The 20,011-nt window shown below is 45.7% G+C and overlaps 8 protein-coding genes across 25 annotated transcripts in view; 4 read left to right on the top strand and 4 right to left on the bottom strand.

Annotated features, from left to right (window-relative positions):
* The first annotated feature begins 40 nt into the window (after nucleotides 1-40).
* Nucleotides 41-723, top strand: LOC127590897 (histone H2A-like). Its single transcript, XM_052050482.1, has one exon. The coding sequence runs from the start codon at nucleotides 166-168 to the stop codon at nucleotides 550-552; it is 387 nt and encodes a 128-aa protein (XP_051906442.1). The 5' UTR covers nucleotides 41-165; the 3' UTR covers nucleotides 553-723.
* A 449-nt stretch (nucleotides 724-1,172) lies between these two features.
* LOC127590892 (histone H1-like) lies at nucleotides 1,173-2,116 on the bottom strand. Its single transcript, XM_052050477.1, has one exon. It carries the CDS (start codon nucleotides 1,948-1,950, stop codon nucleotides 1,264-1,266), a length of 687 nt encoding a protein of 228 aa, XP_051906437.1. The 5' UTR covers nucleotides 1,951-2,116; the 3' UTR covers nucleotides 1,173-1,263.
* Nucleotides 2,117-2,903: 787 nt separating this feature from the next.
* On the bottom strand, nucleotides 2,904-3,990 carry LOC127590899 (histone H2B 1/2-like). Its single transcript, XM_052050487.1, has one exon. The coding sequence runs from the start codon at nucleotides 3,562-3,564 to the stop codon at nucleotides 3,190-3,192; it is 375 nt and encodes a 124-aa protein (XP_051906447.1). The 5' UTR covers nucleotides 3,565-3,990; the 3' UTR covers nucleotides 2,904-3,189.
* A 1,177-nt stretch (nucleotides 3,991-5,167) lies between these two features.
* Nucleotides 5,168-5,734, top strand: LOC127590896 (histone H2A-like). Its single transcript, XM_052050481.1, has one exon. The coding sequence runs from the start codon at nucleotides 5,202-5,204 to the stop codon at nucleotides 5,586-5,588; it is 387 nt and encodes a 128-aa protein (XP_051906441.1). The 5' UTR covers nucleotides 5,168-5,201; the 3' UTR covers nucleotides 5,589-5,734.
* A 132-nt stretch (nucleotides 5,735-5,866) lies between these two features.
* surf2 (surfeit 2) lies at nucleotides 5,867-7,853 on the bottom strand. The gene is made up of 6 exons (XM_052050475.1): nucleotides 7,669-7,853; nucleotides 7,392-7,543; nucleotides 7,164-7,267; nucleotides 6,805-6,993; nucleotides 6,604-6,737; nucleotides 5,867-6,204 (listed from the first exon to the last, which is right to left on the bottom strand). Exons 1-6 carry the CDS (start codon nucleotides 7,741-7,743, stop codon nucleotides 6,112-6,114), a joined length of 747 nt encoding a protein of 248 aa, XP_051906435.1. The 5' UTR covers nucleotides 7,744-7,853; the 3' UTR covers nucleotides 5,867-6,111.
* A 297-nt stretch (nucleotides 7,854-8,150) lies between these two features.
* On the top strand, nucleotides 8,151-9,211 carry bbln (bublin coiled coil protein). Of its 2 annotated transcripts, XM_052050489.1 has the most exons (3): nucleotides 8,157-8,216; nucleotides 8,303-8,462; nucleotides 8,704-9,211. In XM_052050489.1, the coding sequence occupies exons 2-3, from the start codon at nucleotides 8,384-8,386 to the stop codon at nucleotides 8,931-8,933; spliced, it is 309 nt and encodes a 102-aa protein (XP_051906449.1). In that variant the 5' UTR covers nucleotides 8,157-8,216; nucleotides 8,303-8,383; the 3' UTR covers nucleotides 8,934-9,211. The 2 variants fall into 2 exon arrangements, with proteins under 2 accessions (XP_051906448.1, XP_051906449.1); XM_052050488.1 differs by having other exon boundaries at nucleotides 8,151-8,462.
* On the bottom strand, nucleotides 9,077-15,053 carry ciz1a (cdkn1a interacting zinc finger protein 1a). Of its 3 annotated transcripts, XR_007959784.1 has the most exons (16): nucleotides 14,892-15,053; nucleotides 14,263-14,485; nucleotides 13,788-13,918; nucleotides 13,439-13,689; nucleotides 13,261-13,348; nucleotides 12,959-13,046; nucleotides 12,526-12,602; nucleotides 12,265-12,440; nucleotides 12,039-12,169; nucleotides 11,863-11,956; nucleotides 11,564-11,677; nucleotides 11,301-11,426; nucleotides 11,146-11,224; nucleotides 10,580-10,701; nucleotides 9,887-10,308; nucleotides 9,077-9,715 (listed from the first exon to the last, which is right to left on the bottom strand). XR_007959784.1 is itself a non-coding variant. In XM_052050439.1 (15 exons), exons 2-15 carry the CDS (start codon nucleotides 14,433-14,435, stop codon nucleotides 9,964-9,966), a joined length of 1,953 nt encoding a protein of 650 aa, XP_051906399.1. In that variant the 5' UTR covers nucleotides 14,436-14,485; nucleotides 14,892-15,053; the 3' UTR covers nucleotides 9,077-9,963. The 3 variants fall into 3 exon arrangements, 2 of the variants coding, with proteins under 2 accessions (XP_051906399.1, XP_051906398.1); XM_052050439.1 differs by having other exon boundaries at nucleotides 9,077-10,308; nucleotides 13,788-13,876; XM_052050438.1 differs by having other exon boundaries at nucleotides 9,077-10,308; nucleotides 14,263-14,487; nucleotides 14,892-15,043.
* A 900-nt stretch (nucleotides 15,054-15,953) lies between these two features.
* The window catches only part of dnm1a (dynamin 1a), a 33,012-nt gene continuing 28,954 nt past the window's right edge, over nucleotides 15,954-20,011 (top strand). For 11 of the 15 annotated variants that reach the window (XR_007959778.1, XR_007959777.1, XM_052050414.1 and 8 more), the window contains exon 1: nucleotides 15,955-16,292. Coding sequence is in view for 13 of the 15 variants with exons in the window: in XM_052050414.1 (XP_051906374.1) it covers nucleotides 16,132-16,292 (161 nt within the window). In the remaining 2 variants the exon portion in view is untranslated. Of the gene's footprint in view, nucleotides 16,293-20,011 lie in introns of all 15 variants that reach the window. The other 4 variants (XM_052050409.1, XM_052050401.1, XM_052050412.1 and 1 more) reach the window with 3 other exon arrangements.

The following is a 20,011-nucleotide window of genomic DNA, read 5'->3' as shown; positions in this document are numbered from 1 at the left end:
GGGGTCAAACTGAAACTCAGGATGCAAAAAAAAACACATTGAAAATCTTTTCTCTGGTTGGTCTGATCCCCAGCCTCCCGCGCTTTCTGCGGCTATTAAAGCAGGACTTGTGCCACCCCTAGGACACATTATCCTCGAAATTTTACTGCAGAAAGAAGAACCAGAATGAGCGGAAGAGGCAAAACCGGTGGCAAGGCCAGAGCAAAGGCCAAGACTCGTTCTTCCCGTGCCGGACTGCAGTTCCCCGTCGGACGTGTCCACAGGCTGCTGCGCAAAGGAAACTACGCTCAACGCGTGGGTGCCGGCGCCCCCGTCTATCTGGCGGCCGTGCTGGAGTACTTGACCGCCGAGATCCTGGAGTTGGCCGGCAACGCAGCCCGCGACAACAAGAAAACGAGAATCATCCCTCGTCACTTGCAACTGGCCGTGCGAAACGACGAGGAGCTCAACAAACTTTTGGGCGGAGTGACCATCGCTCAGGGCGGCGTGTTGCCTAACATCCAGGCCGTACTTCTGCCCAAGAAGACCGAGAAGCCAGCCAAGTCCAAGTAAAACGGAATCGGTCTCTTCTGCAACCCCAAAACGGCTCTTTTAAGAGCCACGCACCTTTCCTCTAGAGAGCGTTGCTTCTTTGATATGCGTTTAATGCAGATTGATTGGGAAAAAAAATATTGAAATCATGGCTAACACAAATGTAGTCGAATTAAATGGGCATATCTTTAATACATGAACTCTTTATCTATTCTAAATTGCACTACTGTTCAAAAACATGGTGACACTTCTTCGTGTTGTCATTCATTCTGAATGTTTAGCACTAGTGCGTGTGCGAGATACATATGATATCCTTTATTCGTCCCACACTGGGGAAATTTACAGCCTCCAGCAGCAAGAATGTACGTAGAAAGAAGAAAGAGAAAAAAACATCTTTCAATTAAATGCAATATGAACACAAAATGGATAAATCGCAGTACTATTTACAATTTTCCTTCACAAAGATGACGCCTTTTTCCACTTGGCGAGAAACAGTAGTGTATATACATGGGACGATTGCACCACCTAGCGGTTACTGGTGTCAAAACACTCAAAATGTCAGTTTGAAATCAAAAAATGGCAATTTATCCACTTTCACGATTTTGTCCTTTTATCACACGAGTTTTAAATATGACGTATCTATTCAAACACAACTTGGAAAAGAATACGCTTGCTCTTTAAAGGTTGTGGGGTGGCTCTTAAAAGAGCCTTTTGTGAATACAAGTGTAAAAATCACTTTTTTTTGGGTGCTGCCTTTTTAACACTTTTGGGCTTGGCCACCTTCTTAGCTGGGCTCTTCTTAGCGGCGGGGGTCTTTTTGGCGGCGGGAGCTTTTTTAGTCGGCGTCGCTTTCTTTGGGCTTTTGGTGGGCTTCTTAGCCGCTTTCTTGGGCGATGATGCCTTGGCGGGTTTCTTCGGTGATTTCTTCGCGGCCGCCTTCTTGGCTGGGGTCGTTTTGGGCTTCTTGCTCGGCGTTGCCTTCTTGGCAGCGGGCTTCTTAGCTTTCGTGGGGGTCTTCTTTGGAGCCTTGGCGGGCGCCTTTGTCTTCCCCTCTGCTTTTTTGTTCATCTTAAAGGAGCCAGAGGCGCCGGTGCCCTTGGTTTGAAGGAGAGTACCTTTGTTCACCAGGCCGACGACGGCGATCTTGACGCGGTACCTATTCTTGTCCACGTCGTAGCCGGAGGCGACCAGAGATTTCTTGAGGGAGGCCAGAGAGACGCCATTGCGCTCCTTGGACGCGGCCACGGCCTGGACGATAAGCTCGCTGATGCTGGGTCCGACCCGCTTCTTCGCGGGCTTTGATGCCTTCTTCTTGGTCGCTTTTGCCGGGGTGGCCGGGGCTGGTGCAACTTCTGCCATGACTTCTGGGTATGAGTGGACTGATGCGTTGGCCGAGTACATTGTCGCATTTAAATGCATCGTGAGAACCGTGGAGAGTCAATCAGGCCGTTTGCGCCACAGCGCGCCGACAACCTCTCCCCCACTTGTGTTTTCTCCGCACACTTCAAATGGCGAAAATTCACAATGAAAACACTTTCATCATTGAAAATGATTTCAGTGCATAGCACACGTGTTTATTTCCATATTGAATGTGTTTAAAAGTCACCTGCCTGCGACATTTTCTCTGCAGAGCTTCCAAACTTCACTTCCACACCGGCGTGAGCAGCGTTACTCAAGGAGATTCCTCACTCATTTCCTCAAGAAAATGATGTCAAATAATACGTAAAACACTTTTTGTCCAATCGTTTTTTAAGTAACATGTTCGTCCACTGACTCAACGTCTAAACAAGCAAGTCTGGGTGATATTTTGGGGAAAAAGACAACCTTCTCTGAGGGCAGCAAACACAATTGAGGAGCAAGACCTGTGGCTTTTGTCATGGGACAACTCCTCGTGTTCACAAACTGCCATATTATTTCCAAGTCCAGAAATGATTTCTTATTATAGACATTGTACACATATACAGTAGCTAAAGTATAGACCGAGTCGAGAAAATCCAATTACATATAGTGTGCGAGTATGTGTGAGAACAGTGCGAATGCTTTTACACTGGCGATCAGACAGATTACAGTGCATGACTGTATATCGGATGATCAGGTTTTCATTTTATATCTTGCCTTAGGTGGCAGCCTGGCTACTCTTAATGTTCACTTAAATTATGTTTCAAAAATAAAAGTTGTTCATCATACATTCAATATTCTCTCATTACGATATCAACGCATGATGAACTCCAAACTGAGGACATACAAAGTGTGTATTAAAACACAATTTTCACATCCGAGTCCAATTTTCCAAGATATCCGTGTACTTTGTAACGACACTTGCATGCCTATCTATTGATCTACTCTAGTATATTAATTCAATTGGTCAATATTTGCTCTCTTACTACTCAGATTTAAACAAAAATACTGAAGAGCGTCAGATGAGTTACCTACGAAAGCGCGGAGTTGCCAAATAGAAGTAACCTAATTAAAATGAACTCGCAAATGCGTTCAAACATACTAGCAAAATCGGTTCTAGTGCATTCAGACTCCCCTTTTTGAGAGATGAACAGAAATAAAATGCAAGTTGAACATAAGGCAATCGAGGAGTGAGTACTCGTTTGATGAGATGCGTGGCTCTTAAAAGAGCCGTTGGTTTGTGGTGATGCGGAAGAGGGTTTACTTCGAGCTGGTATACTTGGTGACGGCCTTAGTGCCCTCAGACACGGCGTGTTTGGCCAGCTCACCGGGCAGGAGGAGACGCACAGCGGTCTGGATCTCCCTGGACGTGATGGTGGACCGCTTGTTGTAATGAGCCAGACGAGACGCCTCGGAGGCAATGCGCTCAAAGATATCGTTGACGAACGAGTTCATGATGCTCATCGCCTTGGACGAAATGCCGGTGTCGGGGTGCACTTGCTTTAGCACCTTGTACACGTAAATAGCGTAGCTCTCCTTCCTGGTCCTCCTCTTCTTTTTGCCGGATTTGCTGACGCTCTTGGCGACAGCCTTCTTGGAACCCTTCTTGGGCGCGGACTTTGCTGGTTCGGGCATGATTGCCAATCTCTGTTCAAGCGGTAGGAACAAGTACTAGCGGGATGACAAAGCCCGTACTTATAGGGGCTCGTGCAGCAAGCGCTGTGCCAGCGCCGCTCTCTGATTGGTTGAAAACATCTCGGGTACTTGGCGCTTGAACAACACAAACAAAAGAACCCCCAACGCTCCTTTGTGGTACCGTTTCCGGACCTGAGAGAGGACAGTCAGCGTAATTTGGCGGTTGGACCATCACGTGACCGTCCTTCGAGGTGGAATGACCAATACATTTGATATACTTAACTTGTAGTTCCTTTAGGATCGCATGTGATCAAATCCCGTTTTAGTACTGTTAAATTTTATTCAATTATTCTCTCCATTGTAAATAAATGTTTCTTTTACGATTTCTGTGTCTCTGGCTTCAATCAGTTCAGGATTTACCCCGCATAATGCCCAAAGATGGCGGGGATAGGCTCCAGGGCCACACACACACACACACACACACACACACACAATTGCCATTGTGTTTGTTTGGAATTGATTTAACCAATTATTCTTTCGAGATGGTACAACTGTGGGTAGACTTAGGATAGAAAACCACGACATAGGTAAACCCCAATTTACCATCAAGCTGTTCTGCTTTTTGCAAATTGTGACTCTTTGTTCTTTGGCTAACAAGCAATGTTAAGTTCTGGAAAGGCGTTTTGTTTTTCAACACAATCAATCATTGATCATCATAAGTTAACTGATGACTTTCTTACAAATCGTATATTTATTCAAAATTTATCTTTTACATAGGAGAGATGATTGCCATTTTATACAGAAATGTCTCATTTAGTTGCAAGTGTGATGGCTCTTAAAAGAGCCGTTGTGGGGGTGACGGAGGAGTTTTTAAGCTCTCTCTCCGCGAATACGACGGGCGAGCTGGATGTCTTTGGGCATGATGGTGACCCTCTTGGCGTGGATCGCGCACAAGTTGGTGTCCTCGAACAGGCCGACCAAGTAAGCCTCGCTGGCTTCCTGCAGAGCCATCACGGCTGAGCTCTGGAAGCGTAGATCGGTCTTGAAGTCCTGAGCGATCTCCCTGACCAGACGCTGGAAGGGCAACTTGCGGATGAGCAGCTCGGTGGACTTCTGGTAGCGGCGGATCTCGCGGAGAGCCACCGTACCGGGCCTGTAACGGTGAGGCTTCTTGACGCCGCCGGTGGCCGGAGCACTCTTACGAGCGGCCTTGGTGGCCAGCTGCTTCCTGGGGGCTTTGCCGCCGGTGGATTTGCGAGCAGTTTGCTTGGTTCTTGCCATTCTGGAACTTTTCTCTTTCGAAATAAAAGGAGCGAGGTGGAAGCTACGCGTGTGGCTTTTAAACGCTTGACGCGACTGCTCACGGGTGACGCTCCCTCATCCCGATTGGTGCGCGGATTCAACTGGAGGTCAGCCCCGCCTGTAAGAGTGACCTCCCGCCACAAGGCTCGCTCCCAATTGGGGGGAATTGTGTTCAAACTGGACCCCGAAACGCAACCCCCCACTGCACGCTGTAAATCTCTTCCCTGGTTGGTCTGACCCCCAGCCTGCCGCGCTTTCTGCAGCTATTAAAGCGGGACTTGCGTCTCCCTCGGACACATTTCCTTCGAGATTCCACTCCAGAAAGAAGAATCAAGATGAGCGGAAGAGGCAAAACCGGCGGCAAGGCCAGAGCAAAGGCCAAGACTCGTTCTTCCCGTGCCGGACTGCAGTTCCCCGTCGGACGTGTCCACAGGCTGCTGCGCAAAGGAAACTACGCTCAACGCGTGGGTGCCGGCGCCCCCGTCTACCTGGCGGCCGTGCTGGAGTACTTGACCGCCGAGATCCTGGAGTTGGCCGGCAACGCAGCCCGCGACAACAAGAAAACTAGAATCATCCCCCGTCACCTGCAGCTGGCCGTGCGAAACGACGAGGAGCTCAACAAACTTTTGGGCGGAGTGACCATCGCTCAGGGCGGCGTGTTGCCTAACATCCAGGCCGTACTTCTGCCCAAGAAGACCGAGAAGCCAGCCAAGTCCAAGTAAAAACGGACTGTGACCCTTCCACAACCCCAAAACGGCTCTTTTAAGAGCCACGCATTTTCTTCTTCAAGAGCTACATTTCCTATGTGTGTGTGTAGGTATCATGGTGTGCATTGAAATAAATACCGACATCAATGTTGTAACGTCCATGGATTCTGCATTCCTGCTCATTCCCATCTCAATGCTATCAACATTCTAAGCAAACAGAGTCACTACAAAACTAGACTAGTATTAATGCCAAGTGGGTATTTTTCTCTTAGTTCTCATAGTAGGAAGAACAGTGGGTTTTAAAAATTCTTTATTACAAACAAAATCAGTGAATTCCATTTTTAAAATGCCCTGTAGGCACAATTTATTGATGTTAAGGGTTCCTTTTTATAAAACAGCCTGTAAGTGTGACTGACTCTTGGTTGTTGGGGGAGCTTTTCTTTCATTTGCAAAAATACTTCTATGTTTTAGAGATGCATTATTGTGGAGGAAATTCATTTTTCTCTTGCACTTACTATGACAAATCTGTTTCTATAATTTATTTTCCATTGTTCACTTTCACACATTTTTTATTACGGCCTTTCCTGTTGTTTTTGAATTTCTTCTGAGAGCCGCCGCCACCACCTTGGACCTAGAAAACAAATAGTTTTGCGTCATTAAATACAAGATTGGATTAAAGTGCACATCTTAGTGGTGTATAGAAATAATTGAGTGTTCGCAGTTAAAATGCACAGCCATGAACTGTGAGCTAAAAACCCCCAGCTTGTGGGGAGGGGAGGGGGGTGAAAATGTGTCTGAGTGAATCATTTTGCACTGTCAACCGACTGTTATGGAACAGTGGCAACTGTAATTATCATCCCACCACCGAGTGTCCCAGTCAATGACATTACCACAAAGCGGTTTGCGTTTGGCGATGTATGAGTGCATCACAAAAATGCTTCCACTGTACTGAGCATGCACTCCTTTTACCGCGCTCAGAGCTCTGGTTTGGGGAGAAGAGCAGAAAGCAGAAGACCTAAATTCTGCAAACCTTTTTACGTTTCTGCACGGCTAGCGTGTCCACCTCCATCTCATCCTCCTCATCCGTTTGGAAGTCATCCTCATCCTCCGACTGATTCGCCTCCATGGTCTCCTCGGCAGAGTTCTTCGAAGTGAGCATTGACGCTGTGAGTGGAGAACGGATGTTAGCAGATGCAAATTTCTCAAGAGTCGCAGCACACGAGGGGCTGACAGGGGTAGAGGTCGCTCATGTCGTCATCCGAGCCGCCGTGGTTTTCTTCGTCGCTGGAGGATGCTTCCAATGTGCCGGTGCCTTGTTTGGAGTTCCTGCCCTGGTGGACATCTGTGGTCATCTCCTTTGGCCTTTTCTGCTGGAGTCTGATTGGTACGAACTCGATGCCCTGCTTCACGCATTCCTCGTCTTGGTCAGCAGATCAAAACCAACAAAATCAATCCAATGCTCAAAAAAGAACTTTTGAAGACAATACTTTTTTTGGGGGGGGTATACAATGAAAACAGTTTTTAGACTAGTAGAAGTAAAGAACTTCATGCATGCAAATTAAAAGAGAAATAAAGTAGTCGCTTGCTCACATTTGGAGAGAGCCTTCTTGAAGCGCGTGCCGTTGACGTGTTTTAAGACATGGTGTGGTTGTCTGTTCAGGTGTCTGAGGGTCAACTTGCAGAAGAGCTGATTGCTGCACACGACATGACATAACGTGCATCATGAGATCAATTTGAATGAGTATTTGTGCCATAGCTATGGTAAGATATTGAGCAGCAATGGCAAATTACTTGACTATCAGGAGTGAGTGTCCTTACGGTTGTTTTGAGCTTGCCACTATGTGGGGTTCATATTGGCTGTAGTTAAATTGTGCTTGGGAGCTCAGCTTCTGATACTTTTTCCCTTTGGTGAACATCTGCAGCTCCTCCAGCTTGCATGGAAACTCATGGCCGTTCAGTGTGCACTTTATCTGATATAACATTAAGCCATTATTTTCATTTCCCCACATTCAGTCACCAAAACAAGCTTCCAAACCAGCGCCTGTGGCTATATTAGCAACACATTAATGGCGTTTTCCGTGATGTGCTCGCTCACCTTTTGGCTTTCAGTCAACTCGAAAAAAGGGTGGTTGAGTAGGAAAGCCTTCACCTCCGCAGGTAAGTCCTCCATAGCTGTAAAACGTCGGCAAACTAAAAAGCGTCGAATATTTTGAGGCTCGTTGCACGTAGTACTAGTCCATGCGTGCTTGTCGCGTCGTTTCTGACGTAATAAAAGAGCGACATTGAACGATTACTGTCTTATTCTTGTTTTGTGGAAGATTGAGTGTAAGAGTAATGATTCAGTCACAGTTACGCTTTTATTGTTCACACTGTAGTTTGTTGGCGGTTCATTGCAATGGAAAGAAAAACGAAGAAGCCCTCAACCGCACAGTAGAAAGTAGAAATTATGACCGCACAAAACTGTTTACTTATTTCGTTTTATTTTCATTCACCACTTTTTTTGCGAGGGGTAATCGTCTTCCTCGCTTCATAATCTTTGTGAGCACAATAAGCACCGCCCACAATCATCCCATAATCCCCTTCGTTACACTGTAAATAAATACAACATAGCTGTTCGTCGATCACTGGTCGTCTATAAGTGAGGTAAAGTGTCGAATCTTTGCAAGTCTGGAACTGTTTTATTCGTCTTTTTTCTGGGTTTATTCATTATAACGTCTACTCGTCGATAGGTTAACGAATAGTCGTTCCGTCGAAACGTGGGATAAAACTAAGATAGCTACCGGGTCATCGTAATCCTGTACATTCTCACAATGTCTGGACCAAATGGAGATCCTGACGTACACATTGATGATGGCATCATCGAGGACGGCGACGAATTAAATGACGAAGGTAACTGAGGCATTTTCGTTCCCAATCACCTAAGTGGGAGTCACTGGTGACTCATTGTCATTTGTCGCTTTTATGTTGCCGTGTTTTGTCCAATTTCCTTATTTGATTATACTGTATATATTCTTGTATATCATCCAGTAATTTAAAGTCCATTCATGCAAAAATCATTTCCAGGATTAAACCGTCTCCACCCCTCTTGAGCAGGTGTAAACTAATATAATTGAACATTCTTACTCCACAGAGTTTGCAGCAATCAACTCCATGCTGGACCAGATCAACTCGTACCTCGATGGCCTGGAGGAGAAAAACGACGCCCTCAACAGCAAAATGCACGAACTCCTTGAATCCAATCGACAAGCCCGGTTGGAGTTCAGAGCCCAGCTGGAAGAGCAGCAGCCTGGGGACGATCACTCCTCTTGGCAAGGCACGGACGAAGACCGTGATAAAGACACAAGAGATACTTGTATCTGAACAGTGACACCAGTCAGACACCTTTTCGTCTTGCTTGCATCCATGGGTCTGTAATTTATGAAAATGTAGCAGATTTAAACTATAAAGTTTACTTTTCTCTCTTCGTGCTGTCTGTAAAAGTACAGGAAAATACCACTGCAGGGAATTTTTGGGACATTTTAATATAAATTAAAATGTCGTCCAAAAAATACATTTGAACTTTCAAGCATTTTAGAAAACATGTCTTGATTTCAGTTTTGTCAGTAGCAGAATAAAAATACAGTCTTGATTAACAATGATTTGTTTTGAAATCGCATCATTCAGAGCTACAATACAAAGATTGAAGATCCTGACCAAAAAAAAAAGAAAAGAAAATGCAGGGGGGTGCTAATCATGTGTTGGGTCACCATGGTCATGTCAAGCTTTGCGTCACGTGAGCAAGACCGAGTGGCTCCAAATAACCACAAGTGAGGATGAAATGTTTCTGGAAGAGGAAGTGATGCGTTTAAAACTTCAGCGCAGAGCACTACAAAAAATGAATCCAGAATAAACACAATGTGTTTTCTTGTAAAGCCTTTTTTTTGGTCCACCAATTACCAACACATCACTCAAAACATCCACAAGAACGCGACACCAAAATGTCATGAACAAACACCGATGGTACAACGTGACTGAAAACACCTGCCTTGATGGACAAGTTTATTATTATTCAACACTGTTGAAGGCCACGCTTCCCCCTGGAGGAAAAAATTCCACTTCCCAGGGTGACACTCGGCAACCTTGCAGCCATGAAGCGAGGCACTCTGTGAGGGACTGAGCATTGCAGTCTGAATGGGGCTATTCCTCACACTGCACACGGTCAGATCAATTTAAGGAACACCGCCTTATAAATAAATATGTCACTAATATATGTTCACAATTTTGTCTCATTGGGTTTGAGCGAATTTGTCTCACCGTGTCAGACTTTAACCCACCTTTCAGGTCATGTGTTCTGCCATCGAAATTGGAACCTGTTGGAGAATTAAAGAAAAACAAGTCTCTCATCCATCCTTCAACGTCTATTAGTGGCCCTCCCGGAACGGCGTCTGGTGCTTGGCTTCGGTAGAGCATTTTCCTCTTCTTCTTTTTCTCTCTTGTTGTCGTCAGTGGAGGCTGGCAGATCTGCGGTGTCAGCGGGAAGCTCTGATGGAGTTTTCGACGCTTGACAAGTGCGAGGCTCCTCCGCTTTGTCCTGGAGCTGGTTTTCTGTCCCGCGCATACTGCCGAGTCTTGAAACCGACCCTGCAGTACTGGAGGGGCAAATATCTTCCACAGAGTCTGTGGGGGTTCCTGTTAAAGACCCGCGGTTGTCGTCGTCAGCGTTGGCGCACTTTCCGCCGAGTGATTCTTTGTGTCTCTGAGGATGGACGGCACAAAAAAGAAAATGAAAAATTTTCGCAACATCTTAACATGTCAAAAAGCCACAAGGATCAATAATTGCGTTCGACCCTATGACCAGTTTAATTGACGTCGAAGAAATTCCAAAGGATTTGCTCCCACCGAATTAACTAAAGTTATCAACCAAGTGACATTCCCCCCACTCATTAAAAGCTGTCTTCAACTGGTGTGGCCTAAAAAAGACCACAGAGGTGTTAAAGTACCCAAAGATGACTGCTAATAGATCTTACCTTGAGGTTGTCAAAGTGCTTGACGGAGTTGCAGTGTGTGTGTAAAGCCGACGAGTCAAAATGGTAGAACTTGTTGCAGAGTCGGCAGATGAAACCGGCCACGGGCACAAAGAAGCTGGACCCTGTGGAAGGAAAAACAAACATTGCACACTTTTTTTTTTCACCATTTAAAAACGGCTTCCACACATCTCCTGTTTTAAAGGGGCGGTCGTGTCAGGGTGATGTCATTTATGTGTGTGACAAATCAATTGTCTCTGTGGCTGTGGTACGAAAAAAATAGTGCACCAGACAACAACCCCCTGGCACTTATTTGAGAACCACACCAACAATCAGTCGTCCCTTGAGTTTAGCTCGCCCACGGAACCTTCTGGATGCACATTAAAACAATTGAGATGCTTCTTAATATGGTTGTGTGAGAGCAATTTACGAGTCACTTTCAAAGTATCAAGGAGCGAATAGTTGATAAGGTTCCATTTGAGGAAAAACTAGATCCAACCATAGAGTACGCAATGAAATTAACATTTTGTTTGAGACAAATGAGACGAGAGGAACGAATCGCGGCTCACCGTAAATGGTGTTGGGGTCATACTGCTCGTCACTCGTCATGTCCTTCAGAGTCACCTCTCTGCATGAGCTCCATCCATCCTGCCACATCACGTCAATGCAAAGTTTACAGGAATTGATTTGAAATATTCATCATGAACAGAAAAAAAAAAAGTACCAGGTTCTCAGGAAAGTCTTCATCCCAGTCGAGCCTGTCATCCTCCTCCACCTTCTCTTCCAAAATCTCAATGCCATCTATGTCCGGCAGCTTGGATGAAGTGTCGGAGCTCTCCTTTTCCTGAAGCTGGCGACAAACACTATATAAATTAGTTTTAAATTTTTATCCTTAAAAAAAAAAAAAAAACACACTAAATGAATCGACAAAATCGATTCATCACGCAGGCATCGCTAGAGTCTTCCCTATGGAATATCCTTGCATACCTTAATTAATCTTTGCCGATGCTCCTGGGACTGCAAGTGTGCCATAAACAGCTTGGAGCTCCTGAAGTGCTTCTTGCAGAGGTTGCAGGACGACACGGCTGCTCTGTACGCACGCTGAAGACAGAAGGATAGGGATCACTTGAAAAATAATTCATCTATTTATTCAAATGATGTTTTGAATGTGTTTCAAAGCTCCAGAAGAAAGTTATTACACTCCAGGGGAAGATAATCATTAATCCTCGGATTTTTATTCAAGGGCCTTTCCTTGTTTCATGATCAAAACCAACAGGAAAAGTTACTTTGTGCTCCTCTGTGTGTCGATGGTCGGCGATGCTGGTGGAGTAATGAGCACAACACGTTGCACACCAACGCTGCGTGTCTGCTTTTTTGTCTCTTGTGGGGTGGGGGAGAAAAAAAAGGCAGAAATTAGAGTATGCAAGACTCCCCAGACACAAATTAGCTTGTGTAAACATACCCATCTTTATTGGCCCCCTGCAGAGTCTCATGCAGCCGTGGCAGCAATGTGACCAGGCACGCATTGCTCATGTGCTGAATCTCCATCATCCTCTGCTGGTGGGAAACACTGTTCATATGACTCCGGAAGTTCTTTATTTAAAAAAAATAAGACACACACACACAAAGAGAGAGTTAAAGAAAGGCTAAAAGGTGAGTGAGTATTTATTACCTGACGTTTGACCTACTTCCTGACTGTGGCAAGTGATGGTGCAGAGGTAGCAGTAGAACTTGTTGGCCCCTTCTGCAGTATTGCCCTCCGCTTCCCGTTTGTCTGGTGGCTCACCATCGTCCAACATGGCAGCGTGGCTCTCCTCAACTCCTGGATCCAGCGTAGACTCGTCTTCTTGTAAGAGGAGGCAGTCTACGAACAGAAAGATATACGTGACTTAGGAAAAAGTATTTGATTTCATCCACGTGGTTTCAGTTAGCGCAGTGGTGTAATTTACCACCCATCTGGATGTCTTCTGTGTCGCCATTTGAATCGGCAGTAGGGAGAGCAGGACCCTCTTTAGGCTCCTCAGATCTGATTGAGCAGAAATGAAAAAAAAAAAAAGTTGGAACTGCATTAAGAAAAAGTTGATACGAAGAAAACCGTCTGTTATCCCAAAGTCCCGCAAAATGGAGGCATTTGGTGTGTTAATATCAATGGTTGTGTGATAATATCAACAGTGTCTATAATCTCTGAGAGTTTTAAAAGAAATGTTTTTTTCTATAATAAAGTTGATTTTATTCACCAAAAATTTTTGACTTCATTCCCGTAAAATGACAAGATTTTTTTTTCCCGCCCCAGGAATTCATCACAGAAACTAGTGTCAAGATGTTCCTAAGCATACTTTGGGTCAGAATTTTACAATAACGCAATTACAATTTTTGTCCCACCCTTCCATCTTCTGCCTCTTCACCGTCGGTTCTTCAACCTGTTCCTCAGAGGACTGAGACGATCCATCCACCGATTCCACAACGCCATCTGTGGATTACAGTAAAAGTAAATATAAGCAACGGCTCAAAGTGTTTTATCAAGATTTCTGTCGTTATAAAAGATAATGATGTGCCGTTTTCAGAGAGGTGTTCATTGAAGAACGTTTCTTTTCGTGGTTGTTATTCATGCATAACGCTTGCATTTTATAGGCAGCAAGAACATTTTCCTTTCACAAGCAATACATCCTGAATAAGACATGTACCTGTTTCATTCTCCCTGGCCTTGCTTACTGCGGCATTGTCAGCGGTACGCTCGTCTGCTGCCTGCTGGCTGTCATTCTTCTTGTCCAGCTGGGGGAACAACAGCATACCACAAAGAAAAGATTAAGACGCGTTTATTTCACCACTGACAATTTTTATGAAGGCTGATGCTGGTATTACTGTTGCGGTGGTGGTGGTGGTAACAGAGGAGGCGGCGGTGGCCGCGCTGGTAGCAGTGGCCGCGCTTGCGGTAATGGCGGCATTATTGTATAAGCGAGGGTGAGGGTGGAAGGCCCGAGCTGCAGCGGGGAAGCCCATGTGGTGGGACTTCATTGCCATACCAATTGGAACCGGCCCCAGTAGAGACCTGTTCGCCGCTGTGAAGAAATGATGGAACTGCTGTCCGGCCATTCCAAAGCCCCGCATGTTACCTAAGAGAATACAAAGCAATACGTGACATACAACATATGTATACGTTTAAGTGTTGGTGTTGTTGTTGGTTTATTTATTTTTTTTCTTCAATCTTCACCTTGCATTTGCTGCATCATTAAGGCTCCCTGTAGCATGGGATTGGGGCTGATAATCGTGGTCTGGCTCGCCTGGCACAGGTTGACCATTCTGGGAGGAGGAGGCGTTGTATGTGGAGGCACAGGAATGGCTCTGGCAACAATAGTTTGTTTAAACAATAGTTTAAACATTTTAATTTTATTCTCAAAATTATTTCCCATCATTGTATGAATTTGGCAAAAGTATGTCTCCTTCATCTGACTGTACAGTATTCTCAGTGACTACTTCCTTATATTTGGACTATTTTCATGTATGTTGCTCTCAGATGATCTCAACTCTATTTTATTCACAGAGCACTTTAAAAAGCTACAATATATATTTTCGTACTGTATATACACACATACAAATTTAAGCGTTGCTTTCGTGACCTAAAGTTAAGGTAACCACTTCACCCGAAGGCCTCATGCAAAGCCCCGAGGTCGCGTCGAAAGGCTCACCGCGATGCCTGGTGATGGTGATGGCCGACATGGTGAGCCGGAGTGGGCTGTGGCGGTGGAGGCGGCGGGGGCGGTGGAGGCGGCTGCTGATGGAAAAGTTGTTGGAGCTGCCGCAGGTGCTGGTGGAACTGCTGTTGCTGTTGTTGTTGTTGGTGGGAGTGGGGGTTGAACATAACGAGCTCTCTTTGCCTTCTTTTTCGCCAAAAGCTTGTGGTCGTCAGAGCTCTTGAAAGGAAAAAGAGGCTTCATGCTAACTGGGCAACTTTCAATGACAGCCGCCGCGGGCACACAACAGGTCGCTTTCATAGGTCGCGATGACAACTAGCTAACGTTTGCAAGCGAGCTAACACAAAGCACTAAGTTGGACTTCCTTTACAACCTTTAGATACGAAACAAAAGGGCCTCTAAAAGAAAGAGCAGACACACTCTCAATAAAAATGTAATGAAATGGCGACAAGGTAAAGAACGAACTAAAATACCGCCGCTACTCGACAAAAAACAACAAAGCTAACATTGGACGTCGCTCAATGGCCGAACACAGTCAGTTAGCTTAGCCTATCGTAAAACCGGCTAAGCGCATAGTTCTACTCCTATATTTTAAAACTCTTAAATACGTCGTCACCACTTACCTCCCAAAAGCGACTCAATGCGACGGTGACTGTTAATTGTATCCTCCACAAGAGAATACTACCGTCAATGCGACCTGAACACGGCTGCAACACACTGAACTACAAGAGTGTCCTTTCTCCGGTTCAGCGATGACTGCAATTTACCGCCCTCTAGCGGTCGCTTCCAAAACGGAAGTTTACCCAGTCGCCCATTTGTGACATACTGTATTTTGCCATTTGGCCTAAAAAATATCTTTTCACTTGACCGGTCGGTGAGAAAGGAACCACAAAGTACTATATAAACTAATTCAACACATTTTATTTATGCAACGCTTTATTTTAAATGCTAACAATATGAAGGTATTCGTGTCGATGTAACTCGCAGTTCAGCACCATGGACAGATCTGTACAGAAATTCTGTCAATAATAGAGTTGAACTGCAAGAATCCACAAATCTTTCAACATTTACATTCTACTGTCGTGTGCCTTGTCTTCCCATCGTCGTTTCAAGTCTTCTGTTATCGCCGCCGAACTTGGCATTAAAGCCACCTATAAACGTGATGATTTTCTTGGTGGTAATTTTTGGGCAGTTACCTAAAAATTCAGGTGGGATTCCGATTGGCCGTGTGAGGCATGGGACTTAGTGAGGAGGAAAATGATGCATGAGGGAAATTGACTCGACTTTAACCTGTGTACCTCGAATTATTACTTTCGGGTGTGGTTTCAATTTCAAATAAACCCCAATCAGGGTCGAATCTAGCAGGTAAAATGTATGAGCGTTACAGCTTAGACGACAAAGGCTACTTTAATACTGAGTGGTGTTAATGCAACATTGTCCCCGAAGATTGAACACTAGTCAATTTGTAGAGCGCAAAATAAATTATTTTAAAGTGTTTATCAGTTGAGGGACCACCCTACATTAAAAAAATCGATCAAATACGTGATTTCGGTCAACAAACGAGTGCTGCTGTGTTGCATTCAAGCGGTTTAAAAACTGAAGCGGAATCATTCGTCTCATTGCAAAGCAAAGCTGTAAAGCAGAGCAGTGTCGCCATCAAGCGGCGACTGTTATGTAGTGCATGCAGGGAGTTTTCCAGGGGAAATACAAGTCGAGCTCATCCTCATCCTCCCGCCCTCCTGCGGTGCTCGGTGGTGGAGAAGCGCATCGGGGACGGGAACGCTCGCTCGCAGCTCAGAACACAATTAAACGGGGGGGAAATCACGCTCAATACTTCCGTCGAGGACTATCCACCCGGCCGCAATGGGGAACCGGGGAATGGAGGATCTGATCCCCCTGGTGAACCGCATGCAGGATGCCTTCTCCGCCATCGGCCAGAACGCCAACCTCGACCTGCCTCAGATCGCCGTGGTAGGCGGGCAGAGTGCGGGGAAGAGCTCGGTGCTGGAGAACTTCGTGGGCAAGTAAGCAGATTTCAAGCATTTACTCCATTTAACGCACCGTGCTGTAGTCCCCATGCCCCTCCTCCTCCGACTCCTCTTTCTCTCTGCTCCATTTAAAGTGCTGCCACATCATTTATAAACACGTATTACCTCTGCACCCAGTTCACCAAGGGGATTATTATTTTGTAAGGTCTTGTGGCCCTTGTGGTGCTCAAGCCTCAGCTCACCTGCTGCAGGGTGCGTTCACAGAACATCACAGCCTGATAGAACCTGTCAGTGCTGCGTCGAGACCCGTGGTGTAAGCGAAGGCAAGTGGGCTGTATACGGCCCACCAGAACGGTTAATCTGGCCACTGTCGCTCATAATTAGCGGTTTCAATTTAGGCTACAACAGCGCTTGTGTTGTCTTTGCGGCGAGGCTACCATTTTGTTCTCCCCGTGCCATTTGCTCATGACTAAGCAGAGTTGCATGCGTCAGTTGTGCACATAGATTCGCCTTGCAATGATGAAAAACCAGAGCGGAGTAGCCAGCGCTGATGTTTTATGCTGCGTGATGATGACCTTGTAGCCATAGAGAAGGAAGAGAGAGAGGGAGAGTGCGAGCGAGTCCACCTGAGCTTTGAGCCCTTCCGGCTCAGCCCTTCCATCTGGTTTATGAGCGAAGCTTAACCGGCAGTGCTCAGGCAACAACAACACGGCACCGTTATTGAAGGACATGTGTACATGTGTGCTGCGTGCGATGTGAATACGTGACTGCATTCCCTGCTGAAAGCGAGGGTCAGACTTTGTGTGCGATGCTTTAGCTTCAAGCTAGTGCAACGGCACCTAACATTCAAAAAAAATGGATGCAAATGGATCATTTTCAATTCTAACTGATTGACAGCGAGGTTAAATATGTCATTAGGTACCAACGTGCCCTCCGTGTTGCCTCAGTGCGCATTGGTTTGGCAGCAGATTCCCACTGTGCACAACCATGTGGCCACAAGCGCTAATCCTCAATTTGGCCGGTAGAATCGGTGATACTGTTTACATCATCACGCTGCCTTGTGATGCAAATTCTGCAATTTCTGTGTTTAATTTGTAAGTGCGACGACAAAAAAAAAAAAAAAAAAACTTTGTCGAGATCATTTGCTAAGTATTTAGCAGACAATCAATTCAGATTTGATTGAAGTGGAGACTTCAAGCTTTCATTGAAGAGAGTTCATTTAAAAAAAATGGAGGGACTACAGAACACTGCCATTTTTATAATACAGCAGCAGCTCCATTTTTAGGCCTGGAAAATATTTGGGCTGCAGATGAAAGAATTTGTATCACCAAATTGAAAAAAGAAGAGTTTGTGATCCAACACCAAAAGCATAGTGCTCACGATGCAAAGCCAGGGCGCACCCCGCCCCCCCACCAAAAGTGGGCCGAGGTAGGCTCCAGCTCATTCATGACCCTCACGAGGAAAAGCTCCGCTGAAACTGGATGGATGGATGGATGACGATCAACATCTGAGTCACAATCTGATTGCCGGCATAAAAACGACAAAGCCCCCTTGTGGGCCCTGAGTGTACATGTGATCGTTGTGTCCGTTTCATCATTGTGCGGCACTTTCCTCTGTCGTCATGGCAACAGCTTCTGCCTAATTATGGCGCCGGTACCCGAGGGAGCTGCGATCACGCTGAGAGTTGAAGAGGAAAAATGTGAAACGTTATTACTCGTCCATGCCAAGATTCCGTGCGTGTGTGCTGTCAGAGTGACATTGTGTGTCCTCTCATCCTTCCGGGTTGACACCCCACCCCACCCCTCCTCCCCGGTGGCTCATTGCAGTGCATCGGATGTATGTTGTCAGTTTAAAAACACAGTTGTTGCCTCGGTGTTTCATCACAAAGCCGTTTTATTCCTAACAGATGCAACTGCGACGTGAAGCGTTTTTGGCAGTAAGCGAACAGCCGGTTTGCTGGTTTTATTTTGGGTCCTATCCGGAAAAAGGCTTTTAACCCTCAATGCTGCGGCTTCCAGTCAGAGCGATCAATGAGGCGAGCATAGGCGATAATGCGCAATAATGGCAGGGAGACGTCTCAGTTCGCAGGCCTGATAAAACATTCGATCCACCACCTGCACTTTTTCCGTGTCCAGTACAAGAGCTGTATCATAAATGTCTGTTTTTCTTATGATCATAATTATCAATTTTGATTGGCCATAGCGTCAGAAGGGAAACCCATCCATCCATTTTCCGAGCCGCTAAACCTTACAAGGATCGCGGGGGGTTGCTGGAGCCTATCCCAACCGTCTTTGGGCAGTAGGTGAAGGACACCCTGAACCGGTTGCCAGCCAATGCATGTTTTTGGAATTTGGGAGAAAACCGGAGTACCCGGAGAAAACCCACGGCAATAGGTAATCTTGTCAGAAAAGTCCGTCCATTGTTTTGAATTGCACCTTCTTTTCTAAATCTGTCAACCAAAATGTTCGAAACACTCTCCGCTCCAATCGCATGGCGCCAGTATTTCATTTGTATCGACGCCGAGCATTGTTACTGATCAACGAGAGTGACACATTTTACGACACGTCAGCCCAATCACGTTTGTTGATGGCTTCCGTCTGCCGTTATTGATGCTTGCAAGTGACCTCACGTGGTAACTCACATTAATGACGTATCCTGCCTACATTATTCCACCCCCCGCCGCCCCAGAGATTACGCCTATGCAACGTTGCCTTAGCGTTCACATATTATGTAACGTAGCAAATGATCGCCTGAGGCATTATGACAAATGTAGCAGCTTCACTCCATTCTTCGCTCATTTTATTCGGCTCAAATAACCCATCAAGGGGAAACGAGTGACCTTTGCGATAAAGGATTGACTCCATTTCGTTCAAGTGGTTAAATCGGTAGTAGACGATGGATTAAAGCTCAAGTCGGAACATTTTTACATCGATGTTACTGTTTTCAAGTCTCAAATGGTGAAATCTAAAAACGTGGAGGAAAGTGTGCGACAGAGTGTGGGACAGAGGAGGAAAGCGACAGAGGATTAACGCTAATCTCGCTCCCTATCTTCCCTCGTGGGCTCAACGTTGTAATCTGCGTATCCACCGTGGAGGCAAACCTGTCAGCCAGTCACATCGATGCCAACGCATTGGCGACACCTGCACAATATTCAACAGGCTCTGAAGAAAAATGTTTGCTAAATGCTTTGATGTGCTTTTTTTTTGGCCACATTTCTCTTAAAGTGCAAAGACGTGACAATTAGGCTATCCCAAGATGCCTTGTGTCACATCTACAAACATTCCAAAAAGTGTCCGACAGCCTCAGATCTGTTCTTGAAGAGCCTTCTTACAAAGGCACAAAGAGTTTGTCTTGCAGTTTAACCGAGAGGACGGGTGAAGGAGAAGACCTGCACTTGCGACCGTCTGGTTCTCCGTTAAAAGCCTTCCAAGCGAGAAGGGTGGGGGGTTGGGGCGGGGGTCCGACACATGTAATGATGCTGCACGTCAGTGAATTTGAATTGCCGTGTTCGCTGCTGGAAGTACACACACTCACGTGCAGTTTGTGTTGCTGTTACATAATAGATGAAACCCTGCAGGAAGACCGCAATGCATTCAGACATGTTGGCACAAAAGTCACTTTTACCGGCACTCTTCACAAGCCTACATTGTTTTTTGCATTCTGACAAAAATCAACATATCGTTTCGGTTTGGAATTTGTTCCAAAATAGACTTGTTCAAATGTGTCAAAAGTTGTAGATCACCTTGTCACGTAGC

Source organism: Hippocampus zosterae, chromosome 18 (genome assembly GCF_025434085.1).
Source record: "Hippocampus zosterae strain Florida chromosome 18, ASM2543408v3, whole genome shotgun sequence".
Taxonomy (NCBI): Eukaryota; Metazoa; Chordata; class Actinopteri; order Syngnathiformes; family Syngnathidae; genus Hippocampus; species Hippocampus zosterae.
Note: the sequence above shows the minus strand (reverse complement) of the source record. Positions and strands in the feature narration are given on the sequence as shown.

What these genes read in the sequence shown, in the direction of transcription:
- surf2 (XM_052050475.1), bottom strand. Translation starts at nt 7,743, where the DNA reads ATGGAGGACTTACCTGCGGAGGTGAAGGCTTTCCTACTCAACCACCCT. An exon ending in CATGAGCGACCTCTACCCCT is followed by an intron (nt 6,738 to 6,804) that starts GTCAGCCCCTCG and finishes CTCCACTCACAG; the next exon opens with CGTCAATGCTCACTTCGAAG. An exon ending in CCGTGCAGAAACGTAAAAAG is followed by an intron (nt 6,205 to 6,603) that starts GTTTGCAGAATT and finishes TTTGTTTTCTAG; the next exon opens with GTCCAAGGTGGTGGCGGCGG.
- LOC127590896 (XM_052050481.1), top strand. Translation starts at nt 5,202, where the DNA reads ATGAGCGGAAGAGGCAAAACCGGCGGCAAGGCCAGAGCAAAGGCCAAG.
- LOC127590899 (XM_052050487.1), bottom strand. Translation starts at nt 3,564, where the DNA reads ATGCCCGAACCAGCAAAGTCCGCGCCCAAGAAGGGTTCCAAGAAGGCT.
- LOC127590892 (XM_052050477.1), bottom strand. Translation starts at nt 1,950, where the DNA reads ATGCATTTAAATGCGACAATGTACTCGGCCAACGCATCAGTCCACTCA.
- bbln (XM_052050488.1), top strand. Translation starts at nt 8,384, where the DNA reads ATGTCTGGACCAAATGGAGATCCTGACGTACACATTGATGATGGCATC. An exon ending in CGACGAATTAAATGACGAAG is followed by an intron (nt 8,463 to 8,703) that starts GTAACTGAGGCA and finishes CTTACTCCACAG; the next exon opens with AGTTTGCAGCAATCAACTCC.
- ciz1a (XM_052050438.1), bottom strand. Translation starts at nt 14,435, where the DNA reads ATGTTCAACCCCCACTCCCACCAACAACAACAACAGCAACAGCAGTTC. An exon ending in GGCCAGGGAGAATGAAACAG is followed by an intron (nt 13,047 to 13,260) that starts GTACATGTCTTA and finishes TGTAATCCACAG; the next exon opens with ATGGCGTTGTGGAATCGGTG. An exon ending in AAGAGGCAGAAGATGGAAGG is followed by an intron (nt 12,603 to 12,958) that starts GTGGGACAAAAA and finishes CTGCTCAATCAG; the next exon opens with ATCTGAGGAGCCTAAAGAGG.
- LOC127590897 (XM_052050482.1), top strand. Translation starts at nt 166, where the DNA reads ATGAGCGGAAGAGGCAAAACCGGTGGCAAGGCCAGAGCAAAGGCCAAG.